Source organism: Lethenteron reissneri, chromosome 54 (genome assembly GCF_015708825.2).
Source record: "Lethenteron reissneri isolate LAM-NWPU_2019-01 chromosome 54, ASM1570882v1, whole genome shotgun sequence".
Taxonomy (NCBI): Eukaryota; Metazoa; Chordata; class Hyperoartia; order Petromyzontiformes; family Petromyzontidae; genus Lethenteron; species Lethenteron reissneri.
The window spans coordinates 943,417-967,363 of record NC_083832.1 but is presented as its reverse complement, the minus strand read 5'-3'; the positions used below and the strand labels follow the sequence as shown (position 1 = coordinate 967,363).

General features: G+C 56.5%; 1 protein-coding gene across 6 annotated transcripts in view; it reads right to left on the bottom strand.

The window, feature by feature from the left end:
• Nucleotides 1–4,405: 4,405 nt before the first annotated feature.
• LOC133356587 (scm-like with four MBT domains protein 2) overlaps nt 4,406–23,947 on the bottom strand; it is a 56,300-nt gene continuing 36,758 nt past the window's right edge. For 5 of the 6 annotated variants that reach the window (XM_061574181.1, XM_061574180.1, XM_061574178.1 and 2 more), the window contains exons 17-21: nt 22,929–23,104; nt 20,822–20,973; nt 17,338–17,685; nt 11,246–11,461; nt 4,406–10,458 (exon numbers count right to left, since the gene is read on the bottom strand). In XM_061574181.1, the coding sequence (XP_061430165.1) occupies nt 10,318–10,458; nt 11,246–11,461; nt 17,338–17,685; nt 20,822–20,973; nt 22,929–23,104 (1,033 nt within the window). In that variant the 3' untranslated portion in view covers nt 4,406–10,317. Of the gene's footprint in view, nt 10,459–11,245; nt 11,462–11,579; nt 11,607–17,337; nt 17,686–20,821; nt 20,974–22,928; nt 23,105–23,947 lie in introns of those variants that run through there. The other variant, XM_061574183.1, reaches the window with a different exon arrangement.

The following is a 23,947-nucleotide window of genomic DNA, read 5'->3' as shown; positions in this document are numbered from 1 at the left end:
CCCCGATGGACATTATTTTTACACACTGCACCAGGTACTCATTTGAGGCTGAGTCGACCTTGGGGAGACCAACCAGGACTGGTTTAAATATATCCGCCACCGTTATTTGTCGTGAGCGGGAATCGAACTGGGATCGTCGGGTTCGTCGCGGCAGCGCGCTAATCACTGCGCCACCGCTCCCCACTTATATACACAAATACACATACACACACGTGCACACGTAATACACAAGTCAACATTCGCCACTGAGTGGCGGTGACATCACCACAGCGCTTGTGCCAGGGTAGGTGCACTTTTGAGGCCGCGTGAAGTGTCTAAGACTCCCTGATAGGTCACGGGACACGGCTAAGGCGTTATGGGTTGACTGAGAGAGGGACACGCACACAGGGAAAAGACCCCCACAATATAATATCTTAACACACTCTTAGGGCAAGTGCTCTAAGCGAATACCTATGAAGGTCGGCATGGCACACGGGGGGGGTGAATTGGTCATCATCACAATTGGCCGCCTTTGTCTCCATAGTGGCGATGTTTATACACCGCACCAGGTACTCATTTGAGGCTGAGTAGACCTAGGGAAGGCCAACCAGGACCGGTTCAGATAATCGTCACCGATGTTGGCCGTGTAGCGGGAATCGAAGTCGGGTTTCGAAGCGCGGCGCGCTCACCTGCTAAACACGCAGATACACACAGACACACGCAGATACTCGCAGATACACACAGACACACGCAGATACTCGCAGACACACGCAGATACTCGCAGATACTCGCAGACACTCGCAGATACACGTAGATACACGCAGACACACGCAGATACTGGCAGGTGCACGCTCCGTGTATGAGTTTGTGAACGTGGCCGTGTGGTGCCGCCATCCCGGCCGTCTCCCTGCAGCGCTGCCCCGTTCCGTGCAGACGGCGAGCGACGCGCCGAGCCGCACGCGCAATCAGGGGGCGAGGTCATTCCATTTGTCTCCAATCTCCACGGGAGATGTCCGCCTCCCTCCTCCTCCTCACCCTCCTCCTCTACCCCAGCCCCCCGCCAGCTGCCCAGCAGCAGCCCCGGCAATGGGGAATTAAGAGGTGACGAGAATGAAACGCGACAACACGAGCCAGAGTCAACTCACCACCTCCACCTCCTCCTCCTCACCACCACACGGGCCAGAGTCAACCCACCCACCACCTCCTCCTCCTCACCACCACACGGGCCACAGTCAACCCACCACCTCCTCCTCATCACCACACGGGCCAGAGTCAACCCACCACCTCCTCCTCCTCATCACCACACGGGCCACAGTCAACCCACCCACCTCCACCTCCTCCTCCTCATCACCACACGGGCCACAGTCAACCCACCCACCTCCACCTCCTCCTCCTCATCACCACACGGGCCAGAGTCAACCCACCACCTCCACCTCCTCATCACCACACGGGCCACAGTCAACCCACCCACCACCTCCTCCTCCTCACCACCACACGGGCCACAGTCAACCCACCACCTCCTCCTCCTCACCACCACACGGGCCACAGTCAACCCACCACCTCCTCCTCCTCCTCACCACCACACGGGCCACAGTCAACCCACCCACCACCTCCTCCTCCTCACCACCACACGGGCCACAGTCAACCCACCACCTCCTCCTCCTCATCACCACACGGGCCACAGTCAACCCACCACCTCCTCCTCCTCATCACCACACGGGCCACAGTCAACTCACCACCTCCTCCTCCTCATCACCACACGGGCCACAGTCAACCCACCACCTCTTCCCGCCCCCCCCCCCCCCCCCGGCGAGATGGCGACACTCACCGCCGCACTCTGCTTGCGGTAAGCCAGGGCACACAGAGAGAGCGGCCGCGGAAGATGATGTGACAGAACTACTTCTGAAGCCTACACGAGGCGACGGTGGTAGTGGTGGTGGTCGCGCGCACGGATCACCCCCAAAGGCAAGTTAAGTGCAACATTGACCTACGCTTCTCTTTGTTTGCGGTTCATTGGTCTCTGACTTGAAATCAGCGCCGTCATTCACCCGAGAAGCGGTTTGACAAAGGCCGAAATCTGCACTCGATCCCAGGACTCCGAAGCGCTCTGACATTGCATTAACTCCGTGAACCCCACTCAGTTATTGCCTCCAGAGTCGACCTGGCCACACGCGATCGCTCAAGTGGCTGATGTCATCACCACCACACGTGGGAATGTATATATATCAGTAGCGGTGTCCGTGAAACATCCCAGCGCTGCACATCCCAAGTGTGGCTCCCATCACGCCTCCCCGTCGGGGCTTCACGAACACGAGCGCCGCGTGGTCGAGGACATTGACGGTGGTTGCCCGATGGACGGACTCGCCGCCCGCCACAGTAACGTGGAACTTCCACCGCCGGCTCGGGGAGGAGGCACCCCTAAAATGTTCATTGGAGGACGAATTCACTTTGTCTCATTTACGAGCAAAGTCACGGTCGTGGTATTTTACAAGCCGCCTTCCATAAAAATACAAATCTCGTCGAGACCCCCCCCCCCCCCCCAAGGCGACCATTTCCTCGTTCTCGCTGCCGACGGGGGAACGCGACTGGCAGCCCTCCGCCGGTTGCTCAATGTCGCGGTGGAACGAGGAAGCTCAACGCAAACCGGCTGGTCCGGTCCGGGCAGGGGACGCATTGAACGCCTCCCAATCCTCACCTCACCGCCTCCTGCCCGTGGGTCTCAGCCTCAGCCCCCCCCCGCCCCATGGATCTCAACTCAGCCCCCCCCCGCCCCATGGATCTCAACTCAGCCCCCCCCGTGGGTCTCAACCTCAGCCCCCCCCCGCCCCATGGATCTCAACTCAGCCCCCCCCCCCCCCCCCCCGTGGGTCTCAACCTCAGCTCCACACTGCGCTACGAACCCGGCGTCCCGAGTTCGATTCCCGTTTACGGTCTGCACCAGTGACGATTATCTGAACCTGTCCCGAGGCTGCCCTCGATCGACTGAGCCTTAAATGAGCACCTGGGGAGTCAAATGCGGCCTGGGCGGACGTGGTGCTGTCAATCCACCCCATCGTGTGCCGTACCAGCCATCAAAGGTGTTCGCCAGTAGCATGTGCCCCAACAGTCTGTTCAGGCTATACGGGGGATCTTTGTCTTTGTGTGTGTGCGCATGTGGTGTCAAGATCGGCCTCTGTGGAGAAGGCTCGTAAAGGACGCTGCTGGGCAGTTGGAGGCAGTCGCCTTCCAACAACAACGAAGGGCAGAGCGACGCTCACAACAATGAGCGGAGCACCAGGCGACTAAAACACAGCAAGTTGACACAGTAGGGGGGGGGGGGCACAGGTGGGGCATCGGCCACTCATCTCAGTCAGTTGACCTATATCACCTGGGTCTGCCCCTTGACCTCCTACTAGCGGGCGTTCGACACTTCACGTGGTGTTAACGTGCACATAGCCTGGCACAAGTGCTGTGGTGACGTCACCGTCACTTAGTGGCGAATGGCGGTTGTTGTATATGGGTGTGACTGTGTATGAGTGTGACTGTGTGTGTATGAGAGGTAGGTGCTCGCTAACAGCACTTGCCCCTACAGTCTGTTAAGGCTATACGGGGGGACTTTGATAGTAGGAGGCATAGGTGGTGCATCTACCGGTCATCTCGGTTAGCCAACCCATGGCACCTTGGTCTGTCCCGACAACAAAGGAGGGCAGAGTGACGCTCACAACAACGAGCTCAGCACCGGGGGTCTAAAATACAGTAAGTTGACACAGTTGAGTAATCTGCCAGTCATATCAGCACCTCGGTCTAATCCCGTGACCTCCTCACAGCGAGCTTTCGGCACTTCACGTGGCCCAAAAGCGCACCTGGCCTGGCACAGGCGCTGTGGTGGCGTCACCGTCACTGAGTGGCGAATGGCGGGCACTACTATTGGTGTGCATGTGTGCGTGTTGTTTTCATTTGTCGTTCTTCCGACTCGCGAGTCGTCTCGCGAGAGGGCTCTGCCAAGTTGTTGTTGGCAGCCGGGGGGAGGAGCGGGCCTCGATCGCGCCGTACGATCCCCTTCGAGCCGTTTCGCGGAGATTTGTTTTTAAAATCAGTTTTTGAGATCTGGTCCACGGGATGTTGAGAGCTCGCCTTGAAGCGGGAGTCGTTGCACGTTCATGGTCGGCACGCGACCCTGCAGTGTCGCTGTGAATTAGGGCGGCTGCTGGGTTTGAACCGCGAACCTCTGCGACGAGCGGTGAACGCAAAGCGAGTTTCCTCCCACGGGCCGAGCGCTCACGAATGGCATTGGGGTCTACCCCCACCCGCCTTCCCACTGAATGCCTTGAGACTCAATGGAGCTTCACTGCTTAAACAAATGGCATTAGTATTATTAATACTACTACTGCTAATAAAATTGTACTCGACGCGGATGGGGAAAAACACACACACACCAGAGCAATCGTCGGCATAGTGATGGTGGTTCTTTAATAAATCGGGAATATATTCATATTAAGAGCGCGGAGGGGAATAGCAGATTTAAAATCGAAAATATCCTGCATAAAATATATATATAATTTTCCCGTTGTAACAACAAAAGTGGTTTGTATCGTACATTATCGCACTCCGCGAGAGCAGCTTTCACCGCACATTCAATGCGTTGCCAACCGCATACGGCATTTAACGTACGCGCGTTGCATTAATACGCACGCAGCGCCAACGCAGCGCCCGAGGACCTCTGGCCGACGCAACACGACGGGCGCGCCTGCTGCTTTTGAATCGCGCCGAGGGGTCATGCAGCGGGCCGGTTCTTCGTTCTGTCGAAGCGTCACCGATAGATCAATCAACAGCGCGCACCCGCCCCTCTCCGCTCGCATCCAGTTCGTTAAGCCGACCCACATCAGCGGGATTTACAGCTCACGCATTCGGCCCGTTCACCTGGACTAACCTGCTCCCCCCGTGGGGAGAGAGGGAGGAGGAGGGAGGTTGTCGAGCTGTGGAATTGAACTCCGCAAGTCTGACAGAGAGAACTTTGTGCGCGCTGTCTCTCTCTCTCCGGCACAGTCCGACAGAGGGGGGGAGCTTCACGCACGACCGACGTAGATGCGCAGGCAGCGTTGGGGATTCATCAATGATTTTTTTTGTTTTCTCTCGGCATTTTTTGTTTGTTTAAGGTGCAAATATAAATGCGTAGACGCTTCCCACGAGGTCAGTTCTGGTCCGTCACATCGATTTGTAAATGGCCATTGGTTTGTTAACGACAGCGAAAACCTCCATTACCCGTGGGCTGATCATCATCCGGGCTGCGGAAGTAACCGTACTTAAAATATAAGTTCAGCACGCATACAATTAGTCAATATTCTTACTCAACACGCCGGGGCTTCATAGTCCAAGAGGCGCACGGCTCCCACGAACAAGACGCCACCAGATGAACCGGCGGCTTTTAAAACCACGGGGAGGCAATGACTTTGCTTCTCATTGCAGAGGTTTGCAGTTTGAGAGTCCAGCAGACCGCCCCGGATAATACAACCGGCGGTGTTAGCCGGGGCTGACTTGCCGGGGATATGCACAGTCTGCTGCCTCCCCAGAGCCGCTACGTGCCAACGCCGCTGCCGCCGCCATTGTGCTCCAAACTTGTAAAAAAAAAAAAACATTCTTTGCTCGCAGATCGCCGATTTGGGGAAACGCTCGGTGAGCGTCGCCCCCCCCCCCCACCAGACGATTAAAAACAAAACCTGAGCGGGGACCACCTCCTGAGAGATCCCTGCAACTCGACGAGGGCTCTCCTGGGTGAACAGGCGCAGTTACAAAACAGCAATGGCACAGAGCAGGCGACACCCTCGTCCACAACCCCCAGCTGTACACGAGCATCGCGACAGGGCCTCCTCCACCTGTGCTTTGTTCCACACGTGGGCCATCCCCCCCCTCCTCCTCCATGATCCTGGGTAGTCGGACGCTGCTGCCGGTACAAACCCGCGTTAACCCCACAGCAGGCCCGTCCCGCACGCGTGTACGAGTTGCCATGGTGTTGGCCAAAGCATCACGGCGTGACCCACCAAACCTGCCCTCCAGACGCTCGGAGGGCAGGGTTGGTGGCTCACGCTGACACCAAAGTCAAAGACCCCCTGTATCACCTGAACAGACTGCTGGGGCAAGTGGTGCAAGCGAACACCTCTGACACCACTACCACCACCACCACTATCGCCGATGTCCCCGTGTGCTTGAGACACACTGACTGTAGGAGGCACGACAGAGTGATGTAGGATCGCTGGTCTCTCCGTCCTTCAGGAACATTGGCTAATCGGCCGGAAGCAGGGCCCCCCCAACCGTGAAGAGTGAGTCTTGAGACTCGGGGAAAAGTGAGTCTCCAGACCGAAATCAGACAAACTACGGGTCGGCCAAAATAAAAACGGGGCCCACATTTGGCACGAGCAGCAGCGGCATCTCTCTCCAACCTCTCCCGCCGTGGCCGTGGCCGTGGCCGGGCCGTGGTGCTCCCCGGCGCAGACTCGGGGGCGGGGGGGGGGGTCTAATCGAAGAGTTTTGTACAAAACGCGGCCGTGTAACAAGAACAGAGGGCACCGTCGTGACGACAATCGCACCGGGGGAACAAGTTCATAAGTTCCACTGCCGGACAGAAAGACGGTGGCGGCTCAAGTGAAGCTGCACTCGAGCGAGACTGTGCTCTTCAGGCGCAATCTAAACGTGTCGCTATCACGATTCGCAGTTAAACTTTCGGGTGGGTCAGGCGACGGTGATGATCCGGCCGTATGTGTCCTCAAGACCCTCCTCAGCTAACCCACACATCCAAACGACAGAAACGCTCGCGTGCAACAAGCGTTCATCGTGTCAAATCACCTTGCCCGAGAGCAATTTCTCAAAGCAATGTTTGGTCCAATCATTCCGCGGCCTCGCCCAAGGCATGAATTGTGAATCGCAAAAAAACTGCCTGAGCAAACACGCCGCAGCCGCTGTGCGTTAAATGTGATTACGAATTTCTTTCCGCCGCCGGGATCATAACCCCAGTGAATTGACGTCGTCGTTAATGCCACTCGAGTGCCGTTGAAATAACCGAGCTCGTGCAGATCGGCACATTCCTGTCGTTTCTGTAAAAACAAACAAACAAAAAAGCCTCGCGACCGCATCTGCTGTCGGGCGATGGCCGGCGCGGTGTGCCGCGGGCGAGTCTGCGTCGGGGAGATCTCCTCCCCGCGTCGACTTGAACGCACGACGGCCAGATCCCCCGCCGCGCGCAAACCAAACGGCGCGAACCGTCAGGGACGTGGAGACGCCGAGTTTCCGGGTGGGTGGGTCCCGTTCACCACCGAATCTCGGAAAGCGTGAGCGGCTCAGCGGTCATTTTACTTCGAGAAACGTAGCAGCAGCAGCGCCCTTTTTTAAAGACGTTGTTACTCACCGCTGAAAACCGTAGCGATGCGACCGCCGCCACTCTACGATAGCTGGCGCCAAACCGTGCCTCACGTCCACCCGCATGGCCTTGTGGGAGCCTCGGTACCGATAAAGTAATTTTATAATTTTTCTTCCTATTCCGTTACGATCACGTACGTGTACGTCATCAGAATGGAGTCAACAGAAAAATGTAGGACGTACACACCTACGTCATCGGAATGGGCAAGGGTTAAAATGTAACTCGCGTGAAGCCGCCACTAAAACGATCCGGTTAAATCGCCAGGCAGCACCGGCAGGCACGACTGCACAGCAATTCATAACGTTCAAAAGAATTAGCGATAAAAACGTCTCGGGGGCTCTGTATATATTTCTTTCCGCAACGCAGGCGCTGGACAGGGATCACGGCGGTCAAATGGAAACCCTTCATCGCCCCCCAAGCCGGAATATGCCCAAGTATATTCTTACATTATAAAACCAAATAAAATGGTGGCTGCTCTGGAGAATTCCAGTTTAATTAACGGGTGCGGCTGACGTGCAGATTCAGAGCTCGGATATCGGCGGTGATGGCTCAGCATCTCTGGAAGGTATCGGCCCCCTGGGGTGACCGGCCGCTTCGGGATACGTGGAACTATGATTCTTCAACATATCGACCCGAGCCGATTCCTCCACCTGTTCCAGTGCGGCGAACCTCAGATTCAGCAGTGAGAAGACAACCCATCATAGCAGAGTGACGGGTGGAAGGCCGGAGTGTAAACACATGTGTGCATCGCATGAACCAAAGCTCTCCGAGTTATTAGAGCCTCGAGGCGAGCACTAGCGGGGAGAGAGCTAACGGGGAGAGCTCTAATGGGGGAGAGCTAATGGGGAGAGCTAACGGGAGAGAGTTAATGGGAAGAAAGCTAATGGGGAGAGTTAATGGGAGAGCTAATGGGGAGAGCTAATGGGAGAGAGTTAATGGGAGAGAGCTAATGGGGAGAGTTAATGGGGAGAGTTAATGGAGAGAGTTAATGGGAGAGAGTTAATGGGGAGAGCTAATGGGAGATAGTTAATGGGAGAGAGCTAATGGAAGAGAGCTAATGGGGAGAGTTAATGGGGATAGTTAATGGGAGAGAGTTAATGGGGAGAGCTAATGGGAGAGAGTTAATGGGAGAGAGCTAATGGAAGAGAGCTAATGGGGAGAGCTAATGGGGAGAGCTAATGGGAGAGAGTTAATGGGGAGAGCTAATGGGGAGAGCTAATGGGAGAGAGTTAATGGGGAGAGCTAATGGAGAGAGCTAATGGGGAGAGCTAATGGGGAGAGAGTTAATGGGGAGAGTTAATGGGGAGAGTTAATGGGGAGAGAGTTAATGGGGAGAGCTAATGGGAGAGAGCTAATGGGAGAGAGTTAATGGGGAGAGCTAATGGAGAGGGCTAATGGGGAGAGCTAATGGGGAGAGAGTTAATGGGGAGAGTTAATGGGGAGAGTTAATGGGGAGAGTTAATGGGAAGAGAGCTAATGGGGAGAGAGTTAATGGGGAGAGTTAATGGGGAGAGCTAATGGGGAGAGTTAATGGGGAGAGCTAATGGAGAGAGCTAATGGGGAGAGTTAATGCGGAGAGCTAATGGGGAGAGAGTTAATGGGGAGAGTTAATGGGGAGAGTTAATGGGAAGAGAGCTAATGGGGAGAGCTAATGGGAGAGAGCTAATGGGGAGAGCTAATGGGGAGAGCTAATGGGAGAGAGTTAATGGGGAGAGCTAATGGAAGAGAGCTAATGGGGAGAGCTAATGGGAGAGAGCTAATGGGGAGAGTTAATGGGAGAGAGCTAATGGGAGAGTGTAGGGGTACAAGTTCTCTCCATGTAAGGGTTCCCAGGGCAAGTGGCAGCAGCGAACATTGCTGGCCATGCTGCGCTGACGAGTCTGAACAAGGAGGACGAAACCGCTCGACGGTCGTGTCTTCGCTTCACTCTGCGCCACGTGTCGGTTGTCCACGTGTATCGAGTTGGCAGCCGGAGAGACAATGGTGACCAAGATGGGGTTCTTCCGAACCGGTGGCTCTGCATCGAGGCCAAGAGCTGCCGCGCACGCAACGCCGCGAGTGCGCTACTGCTCCATCGAAATCCGTACCGCACGTCACGGCCACGTAAGTTTGAGACGTACCACGTCTGAGCGGCGGGTTCAGATCAACCGTCCCGCGTTGCAAGACCCGCGATACCGATTCGAGAATCAACCCGTTGAGACTTAACGCGCTAGAGGCCCTAGTGGCCAGCGCAACGGGTCCGGCGTTTGTTTTTGGGTCGAACCGCACGGCGGTTTGTCTTCATGCCAAGATTATCGTCATGACCCTCCACGGTCCAACGAGATCGGCACCTTCACACAGGCGTCGTTATTATTATTTAGCCGACCATCGTCATACGTCGTTCGTGGTGAATGCTGTCCAGAAAAGACCTCGAGAGCCACCTAACGATCCCCATCGGTCAGAATATGATCGGTACACTAGCAACGCGTGTAACTGAACACCTGCGTAAACGTGGCAACCACGTCGGGTGGTGGAGGGCCAACGACAAGAATTTTGGAATTTAACTAAAACAAACTACATGGGGCCGAACCCAAAAACGAACATGGATCACACACGCATGACTCTGTCGTGCGAGCATCCGCAGTGGAGGAAACGACGGCGATTGCCAAACCCACGCATCCCTTCATGCCGGCTCGGTGGCTGGGTACCTCCCGACACGGCCATTGTAAACCAAGCCCCCTGAGCCACATCGCCAGCTGCCTTGCCAGCCACCTCATGAGCCCACTCGCCAGTCACCTCGCCAGCCACGTCGCCAGCCACATCGCCAGCCACCTCGCCAGCCACGTCGCCAGCTACCTCGCCAGCCACGTTGCCAGCCACGTCGCCAGCCACGTCGCCAGCCACGTCGCCAGCCACCTCCGTCAGCCGCCTCGCCAGTCACCTCGCCAGCAAACTCGCCAGCAAGCTCGTCAGCGTGCAAACTGGCGGTAGAAGGCGGCCTTGAGCCGCTCCACGTGGTGGCACAACTTGACGGCGGGGCCCAACTTGATGTCCATGCACTCCTGCACCGTTGCCAGCGTGAGCAGCAGCAGTGCCTGCCCGTCGATCTCCTGCTGGGAGAGGGGGGGGGCGGCACCGGCGTGCGTCGTCAGGACAGTGGGGGAAAAAGCTGTGGGTCACGTGACACGTGGGGGAGGGGAGGGGAGCTGGTCGTCCGCGGGCGGTGGACCCAAGTCAGCGGTGGAAATTCCACAGTCCTGATTGTGGCACCTGGAGCAATGATGATGACGATGATGAGGAGGATGACGATGGTGATGGATGTAGCATTGAGCAATGCTTGCCAACGTTTCTGGACCTCCGATCACCGCCAACGCTCTCGCCGACGCACCATTTTTCATAATTCAAACTGCTCAAAAAACACCTGTAACAAGTTAGTTAATTCTAAGGCCATAAAAAATGCTAGCTTTCCGTTTATTGCCGAATACATAAATAGTTGTGCAATGAGAAGTAAAAAAATATATATCCATAATATAGGGGTTTTTTTGGGTTAGATTGTGTAAATGTGTCGTCAAACCCGCCACAGCCAATTAGTAAGGTTTGTCAGGTAAATAGAACATGCCAATTCGTTACTAGCACAGCACACCAGTGTGTTGGAGAGCAAATCCACATTTACAATATGGAAACGACAATATATATTGTTAAATATATATTGTCAAATCCACGGCAGCACCGTGGACCATGGCCTTGCAGGCCAGCAACGGCGCGTAGTCGGTGGGCGGTAGCCGCCGGTTTAGACAACGCAAGATGACGACGGTGGTGGACTACGAGCGACTGGGGTGGATGACGGCGATGACAGCGGCGACGATGGCGGTGATGGCGGTGATGGCGATGGCTCGCCTGTTCAAGGAAGAGCCGTGCCATGGGGGAGCAGTCGGTGTTCTTGATGTACCGCACCACGTCCGCCACGCTCCACCCCAGCGGGTTGCTCTCCAGCGCAAACTCCTGCTGCGCCGGCGTTGGCGCCGACGCCGCCGATGGCTGCTGCTGCTGCGGCGTCGTCACCGGCTGCCGCGTTGACTCGGCCGCCGGCTCCGGCTTCTCCTGCTTGGGCCGCTGGCGCGCAGATCCGCGGTGCGCGGCGCCGTTCCGGGTAGCCAGCAGGGGTCCCGGGGAGGGGAGGGGAGCGGAAAGCAGGCGACCGGGACGTTGATCAGAGTCCAGGGACGCGCCATCGCCCAGGACGGCCTCACCGAGGAGTCTCAAGACACACGTTCGGGAAGCTCCTGTCAAGTGTGCGCAGTACGGGGGGCGATGTTCCTGCTGCTGCTGCTGTTGTGTGATTCCAAGCGAGTAGGGCTGCCACGGTGGCAAGATGTTATCTGCCTCGCCTGGTATGCAGGAGGTCGTGGGTTCAAGCCCGACCCTGACGCCTGCTGCTGTATATTTGGAGTTTGCATGCGTCTCTCACCCCGTGGTGGCGCGCATTTTTCTCCAGGTCCTCCGGATTCTCCTTCCACATTTAGAATAAACATACGCTATGAATTTCCAAGCAATAAGCCACTTCGTTGAGCTATCATTTGTGAAAGCCAGGTCGCTTCTGAAGAAGAGCTATAGAACTCAGTGGGGCCTTACATGGTAAAATGAAAATAGTTTAGTTTAGAGTAATTTTGCTGGTATTTATTTTTGCACTCTGAACGTTGTTTGTTACATCGTGTGTTATTGTATTGTAGCTATGGGGGGAAACCGGAGAACCCGGGGGAGAGCATGGATACTCCGCACAGAGAGGCCACCGAGTCGGGAATCAAACCCAGGCGGCTTTTTGCCGCGAGTGTCACCGCGTCGTTCACAACGGCTCGGAGGTTGACACGAGCGATGCAACGGAGTTTTTCTTCAGCCGCCGACGGCAGTGGCACTTGGCTAAAACAAGACTGGGCGTGGGTTCGGGTTAGGTACAGCGACTCCATACCTGGGAGAGGGGTCCTTGCCTATAAACATCTGGCAGCTCACCAGCATTGGTTCAAGCCAAAGAAGCCCGATTCTCTCCTTACCAATGAGAGAGACCGCACGCCGACGGTCGGGGAAGACGAACGGGCTAAGGCACCGCGACAACGACGCCAGAGCGGACGCTACGAGAGTGGACGAGACTGGCGACAGGACGGCAGCCGGTGGAGGGAACACCGCAGCACGACGATGGCCACCGTGCCGGGGGTGGCGGCGACGGTGGGAGCGATGGGACCGTTATACTAAAACTAAACAATTTTTTTTTTATTTTACCAGGTAAGTCCCACTGAGCTGCTATATAGCTATTTTTCGGAAGCGACCTGGTCACTAGCTGAACAAAGTGGCTTATCGCGTGGGAATTTATAGCAGCCAAATATTCGAAACGAGTAATGTTGATTCTAAATGTGGAAGGAAGAAACGGAGAAAGGTCCACGCCACCATGGGTAGAACATGCAAACTCCAAATATACAGGCGTCAGGGTCGGGCTCGAAACCACAAACTCACATTACCACTGTCACACTCAGATACTTCTGCCCTCCCATATCGTCCCGTTTGCCAAGCTCCCCGACGCCTGCTGTATATTTTGACTTTGCGTGCTCTCTCTCATCATCATCATGGTGGCTAAGAGATGTTAACTACCTCGCATGGTGTACAGGACGAGGGTTCGATCCCGACCCTGACGCCTGCTGTATATTTGGAGTTTGCGTGTCTCTCTCTCTCATTATTATCACGGTGGCTAGGAGATGTTAACTACCTCGCATGGTGTACAGGAGATCGAGGGTTAGATCCCGAGTTTGCGTGTCTCTCTCCCCATGGTTGCGTGGATTTTTCTCCGGGTGCTCCAGTTATTCCCTCCACATTTAGAATCAACATCACGCATTTGGAGTATTCGGCTGCTAATGAATTTCCGAATGATAAGCTACTTCATTGAGCTACCGTTCGTGATAGCCAGGTCACTTCTGAAAAAATGAACCTGTAAAAACAAAGTTTTTCACTATAAATCCTTTACATGCGTGGCATCGGTTTTATTTTATTATTCATTTCTGTTTTTCTTGAGTAAGCAAGCAAGCAAGCAAGTGAACTTAATATAAAAGATTAAAAAATGTAAGATCACCTCTTGACATTCCCCTATATTCCCGAGGGTACTAGCGTTGACCCGTTTTACTTTGAAGAACCTGGTGGCTTCAATTTAACTGCTCTATAAATAGTCTACACTGTACAGCGTGGGGGCAGGGATTTCATGCCATGTGGTTAGTCAACATTTGCGTCATCATGAAACGGGCGGCTAGAGTCCTCTCGTCCTCTGGCTTGAGATGGCTGCCACCTATGGGTCAGATGATTGTCTGCCATCATTAAGCAATTGGTAATTAAATATTTAAAAAAAATTCCCTAAACAGTGTAAAATTTTGGAATTTTTTTCCCACGAAAATTAATTGTCACGCACAACGAGTCTGTGTGCAAAATGTCAGCTCGATTGGATCACGGGAAGTGGGTTAAAAAACGACCGAAAGATTTGCACGGTCGTAAGCAAGCAAGCACGCAAGCACGCAAGCAAGCAAGTGAACTTATTTTATAAGGATTTAAAAAGAGCTAAAAAGCTCAGTGGGCCTTACCTGGTAAAATAAAAAAAATGTGTTAAAAAAGTTTTAGATCGACTGCGTCATCGTGGGATTCGTACGGCGGACCAGGGAAGGCCTTCATCCCGGAGTTAATAGATTATAACCGCCGGTTAACTTTGAGTGGCCTTTAAAATCAGTGCAGGATAGGCCCCGAAAGCTACATCACTGGTCCGTAACGCAAACGTGTTTCGGCCGCAAACTGACGACGATGATCAATGATAACAATTGAAAGCGATCGTGGCCATGGCATCGATCGATTACGACCGCATGTTGATTGTAATGCCCTACTGACGATGGTGATGTTAATAACGACGTTACACGTCGTCGCATTACGACGGGCGACGATGGCGACGAGGACGCTGCTGCCAACCATGAAAACGCTTTAACACCGTCCGCCTCGTTTTCAAATGGTCCTTGAAACGGCGGCAATGTGCACCGCCCGACGTGTCAACATTTGCAGTGTTTCCAGTTTCTTGCTGTGGTCAAATCTTTACAATTACCGTCGATTTTCCCAACTGGCATTTCGTTGCCGTGCCCAGGGGAGGCGTCGCGCGCACCGTGGGCCCCATCTCTGCACGATCCACCAACCCCGCGTCGAGGCCACTCGATTTCTTCCAAATTGCTTATTGCATTCGGTTTGTTGTCCTTCCCCCGGAACTTCCGATTAGCAACACGGATGGCTACGTACGGCGCTCAAGAAGTTCAACGTACGTGCAGAGCAGGGCAAGCGTGTGGACTGTCCGGCGTCGCTCGCGCCAGAAAAAAAGCATCGCAAGCGAGGCGGGTGGGGACCCCGTGGTCCTTTGTTTGGCAAACACTGGTGTTGTGGGTTTCAGCCGTGCGTCGGGCCAGAAGGCAGCACAGCCATGGATTCTAAAATCTATCTGTGCGGAGCTTTGAGTGTGAGGTCTCCTCCCACACAAAGTCAAACCTCTCCTCATTCATGGGATCATCGCCCCAACCATCCCAATGTAGAAAAATAACGACCATCATCATTATTACGATCCTGAAACATAGCGGAGATGGTCAAATGCCTCCCCCCCCCCCCCCCCCACCGTCTTCCTGGGCCAAAATCAGGAAACCAACCACGTTTCACAAGGAAGTCGACGCTCGCCAACGGCTTTTTATTCATTTGCTGCCCACCGGTCCACCGGCGAGACTCACGACAGCCCGATCGCAGATATACAACAGACATAACGCCAGCAAACAAAACAGCAGACGCACGAAAGGCATACAAAGCGGCGGCGGCAGCGGCGCAACGCACACGGTGCTTCTCCGGGCGCTGAGGCGTCGGCGTAAACGCAAAAAACGTAAAGTGAAACTGCGTTGCTTTTAATCCTCTCTCTCTCTCTCATCCTCCAGGCACTCTGCTGGGTGCGCACGTTGTCAGCGAACAGCGACCAGGCCCGGCGCCACCATTGCCCGCCACAGCATCGCGCGGGGGGCCCGAAGGGGCCCGCGGCCGCTCACCACCCCCCCCTCCTGCACGTGCCCGCGCTCCGTGCGCGCAGCGTCGCCGGCGCTGGCGGCTCTGCGCCGGCGCTCCGAGGCCACTCGTCTCGGGAGCACTTGTGCGCAAAAAATAAATCGAAACGGGCGTCCACGCGTCGCCGTTGACGCATTTGAACAGTGCGGCCTCATGAATCTGAAAACCGCAACGAACGTAGTAATAATAATAACGGTAACGACGACAGAACGGCGGCGGCGGCGGAGATGGCGACGTCAGCGGCCCTTCCTGGTCGTTCTCCGAGGGTCAACAGCCTTGGAACGGTTCCTATCGTCGAGATGGCACGGCCTCCCCCCCCCCCCCCCCAGGGCCAAGTGGGCCCCCGCGGCCGGCACTCTCCATGGGGCACGTGGAGCAGGAAGTCACAGTGTGTGCAGGAATGCGGTCGCCCCGGTATTTGTGTGTACGCGTGTGTGTGTGACCTCATGAATCTGGGGAGCGGTAGTGTGACAGTTCGTGTGCTGCGGTACGAACCCGGAGACCCGAGTTCGATTCCCGCTCACAGCCACCAACACCGGTGACGATAATCTGAATCGGTCCTGGGCCTCCCCCTAGGTCGACTCAGCCTCAATTGAGTATCTGGTGCGATGTGTAAACATCGCCACTGGGGAGACAAAAGCAGCCGGGCGTGGTATTGGCCACCCACCCCCTCGTGTGCCGTGCCGGCCTTCATAGGTGCTGGTTAACAGCACTTGCCCCTACAGTCTGTTCAGGCTATACGCGGGATCTTTTGTCTTTTGTGTCTTCGTGTGTGTGTATGTGTATTGCAACGGTTAGCCCCGCTGCACTACGAACCAGGCGAGATTGATTCCCGCTCACGGCCACCAAATTTGGTGACGAATATCTGATCCGGTCATGGGCATCTCCTAGGTTGACTCAGCCTTAAAATAGTACCAGGTGCTGTGTGTAATCGTCACGACCAGGGAGACAACGGTGAACGGGTTTAGTGCTGGCTGCGCTGATATTACGAGGTTCTTGCTAACCGCACTTGCCCGAGCATTTTAAGCAGGCTACTCATGGGATCTTTGTCTTTGTGAGGGGTGTAAAACATACTTGGGACCATAACACAATGCACATTCATGTAATCTGCGGTTTACTCCAATACCCCAGGTAGTAAAGTGCATCGATTCATTACCCTGAAAAAACGCGAATGACGTCACGGGAACTTTTAACATCCACTGTGCAGCAGATGACACTTATCTTGTGGTCAATACACCCGCAGTATTAACAAGGGCGGACTACTGAATTCAAACCTCTGCAACAAGCGGTGAACACGCTCAGGCTGGGCCACGTCACAACCCCATTACACACACACACACTCGCGCGCGCACACGTCGACAAAGACAAACACACACAAAAACACGACTGCCATTCGCCACTAAGTGGCGATGACGTCACCACGGCGCTTGTGCCAGGGTAGGTGCACTTTGAGGCCACACCCCCACACAAAAACAAACCCAAACACACGCACAAACCTACAACACCCAAACACACGCACACACAAAGAGAAATAAAAAGATCCCCACGTGTAGCCTTAACAGACTGCAGGAGCAAGTGCCGTTAGCAAGCACCTATCAAGGCCGGCACTGGGGGTGGGTGACCAGCACCGCACCGGGCACCTGTTTGAGGCCGAGTCGACCTAGGGGAGGCCCAGGTCCGGTTCAGGTTCAGATAATCATCACTGGTGTTGGCCGTGAGCGGGAACCGAACTCGGGTCGCTGGGTTCGTAGCGCAGCGTCATAACCGTTGCAATACCGCTCCCCACACACACGCACACACACACAATCCGTGTTGGTCGATCGACTGCAATGCCCCACCTGGCCCTATATGGAGCACGCGCGACTGTCTCGCTGCCGCCGTACCTTTGCGCCGCCGCTGCGCCGCGGTTTACTCTGCTCGTCATCCGAAGAGAATGAGCGAATCTTGCGCTTGCGCTTGGTCCGCTCCAGCACCAGCAGCGTCGGCAGCTGCGGCGCTGGCCGCGACGCCGCCGCGACGCTCCGGGGCGGCTTGCGCGTCGCTCCGGCTCCTCGCACTGGCGCCAGCGAGGAGGAGGAGGAGAAAACGCCGGCGGTCGCCGCGGCGACCGTGGACGCCGGCTCCTCGCCCGCCCACGATGACGACGCGGCGCTACTGCTGCTGCTGCCGGACTCCTCATCCTCCTCATCCACCTCGTCGCACTCCTCGCCCTCCAGCCCATGCGTCCCGTTCTGGTGGTGACCGCACAGCAGAACACGAGGATACAATCCAACACGACACTACGTAACACGACAATACGTAACACGACACTGCATAATGATGTGCCACGACATAACGTAGTGACGACAGTAGATAATACAATACATTTCATGGCCCAGGTGTAGCACGGTCACCTCTTGATGCAGAGGTTGGTAGTGCAAATCCGTAAAGCTGCCGTGGTTAATATTACAGCGGGTGTCCATTATAAAATACTACGCGCCGTGTGCATCGCAGGTGGACGGAAAAGATACCGTGGCATTACTTCTAGAAGATGGGGCAAAAAGTTACAACTAGAAATGTATTTAATTAGGAAATATAACAACATCGCCCCCTACTGCAAACACTTGGCAGGTACTGCCTCAAATAGGTGCTTGGGACTCAGTGAGGCTTTCCTGGGTAAAGAAGCGCAGTGATAGGAATAATTATACTATACACAGCAATTAGATTACTCTGAACTGTGCATTTAAATAAGTCGATTCGTATCTGCCGTGTGCAACGGGGCTGTGTTCTACGGGCCGTGTGAGACGGGGCAGTGCGAGACGAGAGACGGTGCCATGTGAGACGGGCCGTGTGAGACGGTGCCGTGTGAGACGGTGCCGTGTGAGACGGGGCAGTGTGAGACGGGGCAGTGTGAGACGGGGCAGTGTGAGACGGGGCAGTGTGAGACGGGGCCGTGTGAGACGGGCCGTGTGAGACGGGCCGTGTGAGACGGGGCAGTGTGAGACGGGGCAGTGTGAGACGGGGCAGTGTGAGACGGGCCGTGTGAGACGGGGCAGTGTGAGACGGGGCCGTGTGAGACGGGGCCGTGTGAGACGGGGCCGTGTGAGACGGGCCGTGTGAGACGGGGCAGTGTGAGACGGGGCAGTGTGAGACGGGGCAGTGTGAGACGGGGCAGTGTGAGACGGGCCGTGTGAGACGGGGCAGTGTGAGACGGGGCCGTGTGAGACGGGGCAGTGTGAGACGGGGCCGTGTGAGACGGGGCAGTGTGAGACGGGGCAGTGTGAGACGGGGCAGTGTGAGACGGGGCCATGTGAGACGGGGCCGTGTGAGACGGGGCCGTGTGAGACGGGGCAGTGTGAGACGGGGCAGTGTGAGACGGGCCGTGTGAGACGGGGCAGTGTGAGACGGGGCCGTGTGAGACGGGGCCGTGTGAGACGGGGCCGTGTGAGACGGGGCCGTGTGAGACGGGGCAGTGTGAGACGGGGCAGTGTGAGACGGGGCCATGTGAGACGGGGCAGTGTGAGACGGGGCCGTGTGAGACGGGGCAGTGTGAGACGGGCCGTGTGAGACGGGGCCGTGTGAGACGGGGCCGTGTGAGACGGGGCCGTGTGAGACGGGGCAGTGTGAGACGGGGCCGTGTGAGACGGGGCCGTGTGAGACGGGGTAGTGTGAGACGGGGCCGTGTGAGACGGGGCCGTGTGAGACGGGGCAGTGTGAGACGGGGCCGTGTGAGACGAGGCAGTGTGAGACGGGGCCGTGTGAGACGGGGCCGTGTGAGACGGGGCAGTGTGAGACGGGGCCGTGTGAGACGGGGCCATGTGAGACGGGGCAGTGTGAGACGGGGCCGTGTGAGACGGGGCCGTGTGAGACGGGGCAGTGTGAGACGGGGCCGTGTGAGACGGGGCCGTGTGAGACGGGGCAGTGTGAGACGGGGCCGTGTGAGACGGGGCAGTGTGAGACGGGGCCGTGTGAGACGGGGCCGTGTGAGACGGGGCCGTGTGAGACGGGGCAGTGTGAGACGGGGCCATGTGAGACGGGGCCGTGTGAGACGGGCCGTGTGAGACGGGGCAGTGTGAGACGGGGCCGTGTGAGACGGGGCCGTGTGAGACGGGGCAGTGTGAGACGGGGCCGTGTGAGACGGGGCAGTGTGAGACGGGGCCGTGTGAAACGGGGCAGTGTGAGACGGGGCCGTGTGAGACGGGGCAGTGTGAGACGGGGCCGTGTGAGACGGGGCAGTGTGAGACGGGGCCGTGTGAGACGGGGCCGTGTGAGACGGGGCAGTGTGAGACGGGCCGTGTGAGACGGGCCGTGTGAGACGGGGCCGTGTGAGACAGTGCCGTGTGAGACGGGGCAGTGTGAGACGGGGCCGTGTGAGACGGGGCAGTGTGAGACGGGGCCGTGTGAGACGGGGCCGTGTGAGACGGGGCCGTGTGAGACGGGGCCGTGTGAGACGGGCCGTGTGAGACGGGCCGTGTGAGACGGGCCGTGTGAGACGGGGCAGTGTGAGATGGGGCCGTGTGAGACGGGGCCGTGTGAGACGGGGCCGTGTGAGACGGGGCCGTGTGAGACGGGGCCGTGTGAGACGGGGCCGTGTGAGACGAGGCAGTGTGAGACGAGGCCGTGTGAGACAGGGCCGTGTGAGACGGGGCCGTGTGAGACGGGGAGTGTGAGACGGGGCAGTGTGAGACGGTGCCGTGTGAGACGGGGCAGTGTGAGACGGGGCCGTGTGAGACAAGAGACAGTGCCATGTGAGACGGGGCCGTGTGAGACGGGCCGTGTGAGACGGGGCCGTGTGAGACGAGGCCGTGTGAGACAGGGCCGTGTGAGACGGGGCCGTGTGAGACGGGGAGTGTGAGACGGGGCAGTGTGAGACGGTGCCGTGTGAGACGGGGCAGTGTGAGACGGGGCCGTGTGAGACAAGAGACAGTGCCATGTGAGACGGGGCCGTGTGAGACGGGCCGTGTGAGACGGGGCCGTGTGAGACGGGGCAGTGTGAGACGGGGCCGTGTGAGACGGGGCAGTGTGAGACAGGGGAGTGTGAGACGGGGCCGTGTGAGACGGGCCGTGTGAGACGAGGCCGTGTGAGACGGGGCCGTGTGAGACGGGGAGTGTGAGACGGGGAGTGTGAGACGGGGCCGTGTGAGACGAGGCCGTGTGAGACGAGGCCGTGTGAGACGGGGCAGTGTGAGACGGGGCCGTGTGAGACGGGGCCGGACAAATTAGGCCCCGTGCGTTCACTCCAGTGGAGGCCCTTCTGCCGCAGGGGCACGGGCGAGCATTGGCGAAGAGCCGCGCCTTGACCTTTTACCCATATGTGGATAACAGGGAAGCGCCAATAATTGGCGGAAAGCGGAGCGCGCGCAGGGTCACGGCGCAGTGAGCGCTTACCTGCGGGGAGCCGGCGCAGGAGCTGTCTACGCTGGAGGCGGTGCCCGTCCTCTTGAGGCCGTTCCGCGGCGCCAGCTTCGGGCCCCGGTCGTTACCGTCGCTCGCCAACCTCGGCACGACACGCCGACACCGCCTCCTGCCGTGGTGGTACGCTGCGGAACACAGGCGACGCGGCTACCGTAAGCCACCGCGCAATCGGCGGGACTACGGTGGACGGGTTGAACGACCGACGTGGAGATGGAACGGTGAAGTTGGGTGGCTTTGCATCGCACCGCTCGAGATGGCGACGGCTTGTTGAACTTCTTTCGCACCGTACATAGCCGTGCTAATCGGAGGAGCAGATTCATCCAGCAGTGGACCGATCATATTCAACGATGAGTGTTTTTATATCACACGACTCCACGTCAGAATTCTATGTAATATGTTCCCCGATTATGCGATCAGCCACATCACGTGCACCATCTTGTGTCCGGACATGCAGATAGGATGTCGCACGCCACTTCCGAATTGGCTTCAATTGGCCTCCGTGCCCACGTGGGGGGCACACTGTGCCCACGTCAAAAGCATAAGTGTGCGCCGCATGGACGTCAACCAGAACTGCTTCATTCTCGGAGCTGGATTACGTGAATGGGCCGACTGCGTTACCCGGCTCCACCCTGAGGACCTGATTTAATTATGGGTGGCTGCAACGTGGGTTCAAAAACAGGGACCTAGCAGGTGTCTGATCTGACAGGGCCGTTAAGAATCCACGAGGCCGCGTGGGGAGCGGTAGTGTAGCGGGAGCGCGCTGCACTACGAACTCGGCAGCGACCCGAGTTCGATTCCTGCTCATGACCAAGAACCCATGAGGCACCCCCCCGCCACCACTCGGACATTATCAGTGGCATGACATCGTTTTTTTGGGCTAGATCGTGTAAATATATAAAAATGTCGTTAAAACCCGCCACCACCCGACACAGCCAACTAGTAAGGATTGCAATGTAAACAGAGCATGCCAATTCGTCACTAGTACAGCACACCGATGTGTTGGAGAGCCAAGCCACAACATTTACAATCTGACCACGACGTTTTGCCAGTAATTACAACTTGCTTCATCAGGCGACAGCCAGATTTGTGGAGAAGTCCACCTGTTTCGTTCCTTATTTAGAGGCGTAGATGTGGTGACCACACTTCTGCACCCTTGCGCAAAGTGGGGGGGGAGATTAATGTCGTGTTCAGATTGTAAATGTTGTGGCTTGACATTGTCTGCTTCCCAATCCTCCCACCTCGACCACTTACGGCCCGGTGACGGACTCAGGGACGCTGCTCCTCCGTTGCTTGGGAATTCAGGTGAGATAGAGGCACAATGGGTGAAAGTCTTGACCAAAGGAAAATCTTTTATTATAAAACTAAATTTATCTGGCTACTCTCCATTTCCTCCCGTATGCGGATCGTCATCCTTATCATCAGCCACGATCAATACGCTGCTAGATAAAGGCCTTCCTAGGCCGTTGCATCGTCTCACGATCCTGCGGTGTAAACAATCCATCCAGCACGTGCACACCAACTGACTCCGTCTCCACGCTGGACGTGCTCTCTGGATTCTGCGTTCCCTCTTCTGGCTGTCAGCCACTCCGTAGTTATTTTGACCGTTGGCCATCGTCCTTGCTGACCGCGATGCGTCCTGCTGTCCCAAGCCCCACTTAATACTCCCAACGGGTGCCGCAGTGGCTAGGAGATGCTAACTACATCTCCTGTAGGAGGTAGTTGGTTCGATCCCGACCCTGACACCTGCTGCTGTATATTTGGAGTTTGCGCGTCTCTCCCCGCGGTCGCATGGAATCAACATTACGCGTTTAGAGTATTTGGCTGCTATAAATGTCCACGTAATGATAAGCCACTTCATTGAGCTATCATTTCTGATAGTCAGGTCGCTTCTGCAAAAGCGCTAGACAGCTAAGTGGACCTTACCTGGTAAAAAAAAAAAATAGTCGGCGTTTGGACAATATCATGAACCTTCGTGCGTTCTCGAATCCACGTGCTCCTCTTCCTGCCGTCTCTCAGTGTATCCTCCCCCCCAACCCCCCTCCGGGGGAAGGAGCTGAGGATCGTGATCCCGGGACTCAACTGTACTTGGTCTTGGTGCGGGTGTGACAGCTCTCGGGGCAGCAGCTTGTGGTGGAGGCCGGGCCGAACAGCAGAGGGCAGCACTGCAGGCGGACGCAGGTGCTGCGACAGAAGTCCGCCACCTGCTCCGCCATGCGCACCAGCTCCACCTTGGCGCGATAGCGCTTCCCGCTGTACCTGGCACATGCATGCGGTGGAGGGGGGCGAGGCGGGGGGGGGGGGGGTTAACGTCACAGCCTTGCGCAGACCACCGAAAAGAACTGCACGTGTGGCCCCCCGAGCTCAGACCGAGCGACTGCGCTCTCTCATGCCCGCTGATGCCGGCTGTAACCTCCGGCGAGACACCAAACGTATTTGTCGAATTCTGCTTGCGCCCACGCGCGGCCGCATTTGCCGAAAATCACCACAATCCCTTGGCCTGTTTGTCCACCACGCGACAACTTCCATTGTTTGGCTGTGTTGGGTGGTGGAGGGCACGCGGCTCTGACTGGCAATCGCACCCACGCGACCTGACCCAAAACTAAACGAGTCGCACGATTGAAGAACTAATGGATAATCGATATTTATTTGTTACGTGGAAAATCCCGTGTAGCTAATTTACCAAAGCTAGCTTGCGAGGGAGATCCGTGGGGTTATCAGCACAGGGCAAGGACTGCGACGTCAGAGCTATCCGTACAGGGGAACAGGCAGCAACGGAACAAAGAGCGTCGGAGGGGCAGGCAAAAATGGTGCTGAGAGAACAAAACACATTAACCCTTTCCCGTTCCGATGACGTATGTATACATCATCAATTTTCTTCTGATTCCAGAAGAAAATGTTTAAACTTTATTGGTACCGAGGCTTCTACAAGGCCATGTGTTACTACGGTTCTCTGCAGTGAGTACCACGTCTTTGAAAACAACGCGCTGCTACGCCTCTCTCAATCAAATTTACGCCGAGCCGAGATTCAACGGTGAATCACCCTACAACTTGAAGTCGTTTCGGAAGGGGTAAGGGAGAACAACATTAACCGAGTGGCTA